The 9,861-nt window shown below is 41.1% G+C and overlaps 1 protein-coding gene across 7 annotated transcripts in view; it reads right to left on the bottom strand.

Annotated features, from left to right (window-relative positions):
* The window catches only part of LOC122167091 (probable glutamate receptor), a 29,689-nt gene that overhangs the window by 16,113 nt on the left and 3,715 nt on the right, over positions 1-9,861 (bottom strand). For 5 of the 7 annotated variants that reach the window (XR_006170958.1, XR_006170959.1, XR_006170957.1 and 2 more), the window contains exons 2-11: positions 8,923-9,026; positions 6,559-6,590; positions 5,950-6,009; positions 5,663-5,842; positions 5,254-5,480; positions 4,471-4,568; positions 3,773-3,990; positions 3,130-3,355; positions 2,282-2,529; positions 234-1,748 (exon numbers count right to left, since the gene is read on the bottom strand). Coding sequence is in view for 2 of the 7 variants with exons in the window: in XM_042831369.1 (XP_042687303.1) it covers positions 1,647-1,748; positions 2,282-2,529; positions 3,130-3,355; positions 3,773-3,990; positions 4,471-4,568; positions 5,254-5,480; positions 5,663-5,842; positions 5,950-6,009; positions 6,559-6,590; positions 8,923-8,995 (1,464 nt within the window). In the remaining 5 variants the exon portion in view is untranslated. Of the gene's footprint in view, positions 1-48; positions 1,749-2,281; positions 2,530-3,129; positions 3,356-3,772; positions 3,991-4,470; positions 4,569-5,253; positions 5,481-5,662; positions 5,843-5,949; positions 6,010-6,558; positions 6,591-8,922; positions 9,027-9,227; positions 9,360-9,861 lie in introns of those variants that run through there. The other 2 variants (XM_042831369.1, XM_042831368.1) reach the window with 2 other exon arrangements.

Raw genomic sequence — 9,861 nt, 5'->3', positions numbered from 1 at the left:
CTCATTGTTTATTTTGGTAAGTGTTTATTTTAATGATTCAGTATTTGTGATGAAAAGACTTTATTTTTTTGTTCTGTGAGACATTCATATAGAAATATATTTAAATGTCAATGAAACCTTTTTTTATACATCTCTGCCTACTCTGCCAGCAGTGACATGGCACATACCAAATAGTTTTTAAAGTGCTAAGTCAACCTGACATTGTATTTTTCCATGTCAGCTTTTAAACTTACCTAAACAGTCTCATGCTCTTTGCAGTTAATTTGGTCGAGGGACTGATCCACCTCCTAATCTAACGAACTTTATGTCAGCTGCATTTAAAACAGAACTGTCACAATGTGAGAGCACACAGTAGATAACTGAACAGCACTACCAACAGTTAAAGAACTCTTAACTCCTACTGCTTCCACTGTTATTAACAAGCTGAGGGGGGAGAGGCAGGCTGCATCCCTACTAAATTACTTAGCAGTAATCAGAAGTTTAAGTCTGCATTGCATTCAGAGTGAATGTGAACGCTTTATTCAGGAACAACCAGCTCTATCCCTGTCACAGACATGTTAATTTCTGTTTCCTTCAGTTATTTAATGCTGGAACAGAGAGGAATTAGTCTCTCTGTTCACACAGTGCAGTTAAAACCACTTCTAAGGAACTGAATTTGTGCCCTGCTCCATCAGCTGCGCAGTACGTAAACGCAGTTATTTAACCCTGAATTTGCAAAACTGCCTGTGCGTGCATCAGCCATTCCACCTCTGAAATGAAAAACAACTTAATTAGAAAACTATTTAATATGCAACCAAAGTAACCGTTCCCCATAACTTCAAAGATTCTTCTCTGACAGCAAGAAAATAACAAAAAATGCCCATTACTCACCCTTGCCTACTGAATTTGTACTTTAATTGATTTTGTTTGCCAGTGTTCATGTTCTACTGCTCTTGGACTTGAAGTATGAATCTTATTCCTAAATAGTTCCTAGTGAAGTTAACTAGACAAACTGTCCTCTGTAGCTAAACAAGGAAACATACCTTCTGCTGGAAAACAGACTTTTCTCAAATCTAGTTCCTTAACTGTAAGGCTTCCCTTTCTCAGATTTTAGGCCTTTGTGGAGAATACAGTTAAATCCTGCATTATTGGGATGGATGCATCAGTAATGTCCTTTCTGATTCAGAAATGACTTTCACAGTGATCGCTATCATTTGCCTAGAAGGAGGCAAAAATACATTCTATTTAAAATTAAAATCTTAAGCAGTTATTCTTGATTAGAAGAGTCAGATAAAAGCTTTAATTTTCAAGATTGCACCTCATTCTATAATTAGTATGCAGAGGCTTCATATTAACCTATCCCAAGTCACTTACTCCTGCAGGCATTTCTGCACTTACATGGTAAACTTCTAAATTAAATATAGATGTGATCACCCATCTTAACCTCCCTTAATTTTAGCAGTTGCACTCTCCCTCTTATCAATTTAAATTCTTCCAAGCTGCTTGGTTTTCTATAACCAGCTCCACCATCAATCCAGAAGTACTGTGTTTGTAATTAGGAAACTAACACTCTACTCTTGCAGAAAAATATCTTCCTACAGTGATGTAGCTCCTATGACATATAGATGGTAGAACCACAATATATGCCCATTCCTTAAGAATTTTTGTTAAGCATTAGCCCTCCCTGAAGTCTCCTGGGTTTGTCTTGTATTTTCTTTTATACGTAGACGAGTGCACATTTCTTCTGTGAAAATGGAGCAACAAGATTTCTGGAAAAGAAGAGGGGGAAGAAAAAAAAGGGGATAAGTTTCTCTGTATTGTAGAATCCAGCTTTTAAATGTTCACTAGACTTTCATTGCAGTGGATGGGAGAACAAGAACACCAAAATACACATTCAAATTCTAGTGCAGTTTTATTTACATGTTTTCCTGCTTGTCAAATGACTTGAGAATAGCCATACTTGAGAATAAACTTGTTATTGATGATTTACTGTCCTCTGTACACACGGGAGTATTGGAATGCAGTCTGTCTGCATTACAGTAAATGCTGCTATTTAATATTTTAAGGTTTTTAAACTTTTTATATTGCTTAGGCTACATAACTGTCACATAGCCCAAGCAACAACATAGCAAGGATTTTAAAGAGTAAATACATAGCATGTATTTTCCCCATTACATTTCTCTCCTCAGACAAACAAGATTGCCATGGTCAGAAAGCCAGCATTCCGCCCAGTGGAGCACTAATGCCCACACTGAACAGAAGGGAGCCCAAGAGGAAGACAGAGATGATGACAGTCACCCACCTTGACATGTCCAGCAGCATGTCTGCTCTTATTTGACAGCTCCACCATAGCTGCAATCACTCCTAATGCAAGGCCAATTGCAAGAGTAAGAAAGAGCCCACCCAGAGCCTGGGGCTGCAGGGGGCTCCATCTGTCTCTGCTTTGGTGAAGGCAGCTGGACTCCCACCATTTGTTACGCAAATAGTCAAGATCACCCGATTCGCGCAGTTTGAGGACAGCAACTGACAGCTTCTTAGTCCACGGGGATGCTGGCAGCAGAATGAAAGAGAAAAGCATGTAAGAGAGGTCACAGCCACTAACATTTTTAATCAGCCTGCTACTACATGACAAAGCAGGGTTAGCTGGGTGCTGCTTCCCAGCTTTCAAACGGTCTTTCTGCACAGTGCAGCAAAATAATCTGAGTGCTTTCTTGGATAACTAGATAACAACCATTCCTATCCTATCCACTAACAGAATAATGACAGTTTGAAGTCTTTGAAAAATACTATCAGTCATGCTTACAAGAGAACAAATTTGATTAAAAGTTCTGCATTCTTGGTACCACAGAGCAGGAGGAAAAAAACAGGAAAAAACAAACAAACCTGGTATCATTAGCAGTGGGAATTTTTAAAAGCTGCTGTTCAAAATAAGAGCGAGCACTAGTGATAATTCATTTACTGAATGAAAATATTGGATAACTGGGTTTATTTGTTCATAGTGGATTATTAGTACATAGAACACTTAATACATAGAAAAAAGCCTCTGAGTTTCAGGATTTAGCTATTCCAGGCTCTTTGCTCTAACAAACTATTTCAAGCCCACAAAATCCAAGTGGAGAAGTGGGACAGAAGTCATACACAGTGACTAACCCTGGGCAGTGGCAATGCCAAATCCTCTGGCTCCAATAACTTCAGGGGCTCTGATCAAATTGCAGTGCCTGGCGGCTGCAAGGTCTTGAGAGATGGATTCACCAATGAAGGCATAATTGGATTCCATCACACGTTGAACTGCTTCCTGGTAGGTTTTGACTAAAACATGGTCTCGTCTCTTGTCCATATATTCATAGATCATCTGATGGATGGGATTCTTGGAGTTCTGCAATAAAGTGACGTGTGAAACAATTATCCAGAAAAATATTTGCCTATGTGCAGTGACTGTGAAAATATTTAGAGAATAAGAGTGCTTAAAACTATTTACCTTTCAGCCCTCTAGTTAAAATTACCATCTTTCTAGCACTTTATGTTCAAGGTACACAAGAATAACCCCTGAAGACTAGTACCACTGTCTTAAGAGAGGATACACTATTAACACAAAATCTTCTGCATGCTTCTCTCTCAGAGAAAAGGTGAAAGAAGAGATAAGAAAACAACATATACCAATCACATTAAAGTACAAGAGAACTGACCCAGTCTACAGAGAAGAAGGTGCTGTAAGACCCAATGTGCAGACAGCTTGACTGCACTTTAGCACTTCTAAGGCAGGCATGTACGTGCACAATTAAATTTTCTGCACCTTAAAGAAGTAGAAAGTGGAGGAGCCATCCAGTGTCCCAAACTCGAGCTTCCTTTGCTTCACAAGATCTTCGAAAGTCTGGATCGGGAGCTGCTCGCTGCCAGAGCTCAACAGCGCGGTGAAGTTGGCGATGTAAGCAGCCAGCAAAGCTATGGTGAAGAGCCACCAGATGGCAGCGATGACACGCACAGAGAACGCCTTGGGCCGAGGGGTGACACCTGCGAGCCCAATGGAGCCGACAGAAAGTACGGGTGGTGAGAGAGACAGCCTGAGACAAAGCCAGCACAAGACTTTTTAAACATGCCAACCTTCGAAAGCTGCTTTGCAGCTGATTTAGGAACACACGGGCCTAAAAAGCCCTCAGTGGCTGGTTTGAATAGCATCAGTGCTGCATGCTATGCAGAGCCAAAGCAATATACTGGCAAAAAAAAAAAAAAAGACTCCACTGTACAAAACATAAGTGCACTGGTTAGTCCTGGAGCAAGAGTTACAGCAGAAAACATGCAGTGCTCACATGAAGCCAGCCACCTGCACAAGTCCCTACTCAAGACATCTCTGTTTTAGCACTGCCAAGAGTCCCTATTTATCATCCTTTTCCTCAGCACCCAACCATACAGTACAGCACTCTGTATGCACTGGACATACACAGTACATATGCACATATTTACTGGATATGCAATCAGCTCCTCCCAGCTCACCTTGCAACGTGAGCGCTCCTGCTCCAAACCAGAGGCTGTTTAAAAAGGTGAAGTGATTCTCTTCATTCTTTGGCTCATTCCATTCATAAGGGCTCAGCCTATGAGGAAATAACAGGATGACACCAGACACTAAAGGAAAAAGCAATCCTGCAGCATGATGTGCAGCAGTGCAGACAGCCTGGAAATGCCCTATCTTTCCATCAGAGGTCCTCCTTTACTTGTAGCCCAGTTTATCTAGTAGACAAAAATGCTCCTGGTCAATACCTCAAGTATTTGCAACACTGAAGGCTCAGGACTGGGCATAAAACAGGAAAAGCAGTAATAGAACTTTTGTTCAAAATTGCAAATGCAGAGAGCATTAGTGCAGCCTCATGAAGAGAGGAGGAGAAAATTGAATGTCCTGGGAAAGGAGGGAGGGGAAAGAAATTCATCCACAAAATTCAGTGTAGGATTGAGTGCATGAAAACACTCTGGGAGAAAGGACTGTGCCAAGGAATATGGTCAGAGGGAAAAACAACTTTGAAAAAAAGTGAGAACAAAAAAGCTGAAACACAAACACACAGTCCTTCTGACAAGAGTGGAAAATCCACATCAGGAGATACGGTGATTTTCATTGGGAGTTCCTACTCTTAATCTGCCATTAAGCTTTATTAGCTCAGCTTCTGGATTTGTACAGAAAGTTTCTCAAAGCAAAATGTACCCTGGTACTTTCTTAAAAATAAAAATCTCTCCATAGCTGGGAAAGCAGTTGACTCGAGCAAAAACTGTAAAACACATCTGTACCTGGCAACAAGGAAGAGGCAGACACACGTCAGCACATAAGCAAATAGGAGGCCAGTCCAGGTCTCCTTACTGAAAGGAGCCAGGAAGTGGAAGAAAGACATCTCGTGAGAGATGGTGTCCTTTCGAAGCAAGATCCCAATCCCAGTCTGCAGGAATGGCGTAGTGAAGGAGATGACCTCTTCCCTTGCTGATGTGACTGTCAAGGGTGCCACTGCTATGTCTGCCTCCTGTAAGAAGTAGTTAAAATATAACCAATCATCCAACCTGCCTGAAGTCTTGTATCACTAAAACAGAATGCTTCCCAGGCTGAGTGGACAGATACCTACGTGGCCAATAGCCATGTAGGCACAGCTCCTGGGCTCCTTTCCTTGTTAATGCTGCAGTTTCTCAAATATAAAATGAAAGTTACCTGTCTTAGAATTTCTCCAATCATTCCTGTCCAGTTCCCATTGGAAGAGATGGCTCCATACTTCCCATCTCCCACCACCTTCACCTTATAGCTGAAGTGAAGCATTGAAGCGAGTGCTTTCAGCAAATCAATGCAGTATCCCTCCAGTTCTGCACTTCTCACCATGACATAAGGATCTTCCTGCATGAACAGGGAAATACAATTACATACCACCACAGTCTGCAGTGTAACTGGCTGTGAATTAACCCCAGCTATCTCCCAGCTACAGGGCTTTGTTACTGCCTTACCAAGATCGTTGTGACAGTCAAAGCTGGAAGGTTCTCTTCTGGTCCCCTCAAGTCATTGGCCTACAAATAAAAAAATAAAGGACAAATAATTGAATTTCCCTGCTTACCGAGGGTTTATGTTACAGTGTGTGCGTGTTCCATGACAGTAATTAATCAATCAAAAGCATTTCACTTTATGGCATGTTGTCAACATACAAATAAAAAAGAAAATCACATTAAATGCTGTCACAATTCTTCAGGTACAAAGTGCATATAGTCTTCCAAAGAGAGATCAATTTGTGCTGCTGACAAAACAGCTAGCAGCCAATTAAGGCCTCATTAGAGAGCAATTCCTGGAGACAAAACAGCAGGAAACCTGAGATGAAGCAAAAACATGAATTCACTTTCACATGGAACACCAAATTCAAGAATGCATCTTCTAACCTTACAGTCTGACGATGCTTTCTGGTCACCAATACTTCAGAACAGCTCATGGTTTTGCTACTAAAGCTGTCTTCACAGATTAAACACATTGCAGGCTGTGAACTCATCTATTTCTGGATTTAATATCCAAGAACTTTTGTACACATGACTTTATTGGTAACCCTGCATCAATGAACTTCAACATACCTTAATCATAGCATCATCATTCCTCATTGCTCCTGAAAAAATAACAACAAAATCAACTCCTTGCAGGGTTTATGCTTACAGTTCCTTAAAAGTGAACTTTCATAAACTCATTTCACTTACATAAACAGAATGATCATCCTTGGACTCAGAAGTTCACAGTACAGCTGACTTGTAGTAACTTTGTAAGATTGCTTCCTTATTCACAACACAGTATTAATGCCAAGCAAACAGAGGCAGAAACATACACAGACAGATTCAGGCTGCAGAAGTTTCTAATTCTGCCTTTATTATTATTATCACTCACACATTGAAAAACAGATTTTGCAGAATCGCCCTTCCTGATGAGTTGAAAAGCCAGCAGTCCTGCTGCTTCACACGACTCAGATTTCCACCCCCCCTCCCAGCTCCTGCCAAAGCCCGTCTGCACCCCTAAGGTGCCTGTAAACCCTAAAGCCCTGCAAACAACCTGAAGTTCATCAGCACTGAATTCCAAGACAAAAGAGTTTCTTGATAGGTTATTTGTTAATTGTTAAAAGCAGACAAAGGAGACCATCTCGCAACCATTGGGGCAGAAATCCTTCTCTTCCTCATTCAGTTGCTTTCTCCCCGAGAATTACAGCTGCTCTGACTTTCCATTCCTGTGAAAATTCACTGCAGAACACCTGAGTGTCACCAGATCTGCTACTGATCTGCTGTTCCGTATTACCTCTCCTCCTTCTGTTTCCTCTTCAGTAAAAATCCACTCGTAAAAGTATTATTAATGAGATTAATTAAGCTTTTGGCTCTACTCTTTGCTCCAATGTGCAGCTCTTAACAAAATCTGTTGAATTATTTGATCCACAGCTTCCTTTATCATAACACCCAGAATACCTCAACTCCCCAAATCTGCAAGAGATATAAACTGTAATAACTGAGATGCAGAATGAAAAACACAATTGTGTGGATGTATAGCATATTAACTACCCAGGATGGTTTCTTTTTTTTTCCTAGAGTGTGCAACATTATTGCTCCCTGGAATCAAAGAATTCACAGTGCAAAAGCCAAAACTAAATAATAATTAAAAATAAAAATTAAAAAAAAAAAGTTAAAACAAAGAAATTAGAGTGCTTTTACTCTTCCAAGCAAAACTGTGAGTTTCTCATTAAATATAACAACGTATTCATTCATTATGTATTATTCATTCTTTGGATTTGCATTTTCTTGTGCTGAACTCCACATTATTGTTAAAACAAAACCTGCTTTTTCCCTGTCCTCCACAGTTCTCCATGGGAGCTGGAAATCTTCACAAAGGAGTTCTCTTGTCTCTCTTCAGAAACTCATTAGAGCCAGTGAAAGCTGTTTGAGGCTCCTTTTTTGAAGACCTGCTAGGGTTTTTTGGAAGAAAACAGTCTGTACCGAGGGCTTCAGCTCCCCCACAGTGGCACTGGATGCAGCTGTTCAAAGCCCCATTGTAGGAACTGCTGAAAGGACCATAAGAAATCGAGTTGCAGCCCTAACTCTAAGTTCATCAGAGTGACACTTCTCAGAGGCCAAGCCCTCGGTGTGAGAATTTACAACAGCACACCACAAAGGGTCTCATCCCTCCACTCTTGCCCCCAAAGGTTTGCTGCTGCAGGAAACCACCGTAGTTGCAAAAATCAGCAACCACAGCAAAAACAAAAAGCATTCAGCACAGATAAACCAAGGACTGGCCTCCTCACCCCCACTTTTCTACTCTGTCCCCCCTCTGCCTAGGTTAGTAACCCTGCCTTGGTACCCTCTGTCCACATTTCCCTTTATGCAGCTTGTGACCATGCAGGATAGCTGAACCAAGAGCTCAGATGGATGATGGTTCTGGAGTACACTGGGACACTCAGGATAAGAGTATCAGAGAAACTGACCACTGTCACCAAAGCTAAAGACTGATGTATACATAACCTGAAGCAACCTGCTGCTACCACCAGCTCTGGTCAGGTAGGGGACAGGCAGGTGAGAGGGGCGGGAGAACCAGTAGAGGAGCCAATTTTTGTTTCCCAGTAATGCTGCAAGGCCAAGCTACTCCTTATGTCTCCCACTGAGACACAGAACACCAAAAAGCCGCAGTAAGATTAAAACAGCAGGATTTGTTTCAGCTGCAAAAGCAAGTGCCCCAGCTCCTAGCTCTGGGGATGCAGCGCGATCCAACCAGCTGACTGCTGTGCATAAGTCACTGGCAGGCTCCTGCTGGCCCTAAGGTAGGTCCTGGCAATGTCTTCATAACCAAATCTCAAGCAAGTTTTAAAGACGGTGTCCTAATCTAGCACTACTATTCACAAGAATTAAAGAAATGCGAAGAAAGAAAAACAGATTTGAATGCAGCTAGCATTGCTGGCCAAATATTCTCACCTGTCTGGCTTGATTCTCTCAGGAGCAGCACCGCTGTAACCACAGTGAACATAAAGTGAAGTCCTTTGTCCATTGCAGCAGAAATACTGTTTAGAGAAAACTTCCTGTTGAAGTTAAAGGAAAATCATTAATACTGGTTTTATGATTCCTCAGTGCTGAGTTAGATCAGTACATCTTGGATTTTCTGCATCTCAATTCTGAAGAGTTCCAATTCAAACAAGGTCACATCTGAGACCAAATAGAACAAACATTAAAGAACAGGTCCCAGGGAACACTTTAGTGCAGAAAAATGATGTGATGAACACCTGAAGTGGATGCATCCACTGCCTGTTGCACTGTATCTTTCCCAGCCAGCTCCCTACAGAGGAGAGGCAATGTCTCCTCAGGTGCAGGATCAGTGCGCGGGCATCGATAAACAGGAGATTTTTCAGGAGGTCCTTATTTCAGAGACATAAAAGCAGAATGTTAAATTTCCCTTTTTTGGGTTGCAGAGGAAAAAAGAAGCAGGCATGATGCACTTGAGCCAGCAAGGAACAGCTGTTCTGTTTTGTTTTCTGGTAAATTTAACCAGTAAATTATTGCTACTTTTTCATTATGATTGAGTATGTAACTATGAAATGATATTTACAAACATTAAAAAAAAAAAAAAAAAAAAAAAAAAACTATTCTGAGCTGGTAAAAAAAATAAAAAATTTTTTATCACACTGGCTGTCTAAAAAAAAAAAGCGTACATTTGTGCAAAATGAGCATTTTTGCAATGGCAAATGTACTTCCTTAACTCTGTGTTGGTACCAAGATAATTTAAGGATAAATGGAATCACCTACAGGGAGAATAATGGGAGGACAGATGGCTTCAGTGCCTTCCAACGTGTAAGGATCTGCTCAGCTGCTGCTTAAATGAACCACTGCAACACCCCTTCACCACCTACTGAACAAAGT

The sequence above is a fragment of the Centrocercus urophasianus genome, unplaced genomic scaffold (assembly GCF_019232065.1).
Source record: "Centrocercus urophasianus isolate 14NV4802_14NV808 unplaced genomic scaffold, USGS_Curo_1.0 seq_36, whole genome shotgun sequence".
Taxonomy (NCBI): Eukaryota; Metazoa; Chordata; class Aves; order Galliformes; family Phasianidae; genus Centrocercus; species Centrocercus urophasianus.
Note: the sequence above shows the minus strand (reverse complement) of the source record. Positions and strands in the feature narration are given on the sequence as shown.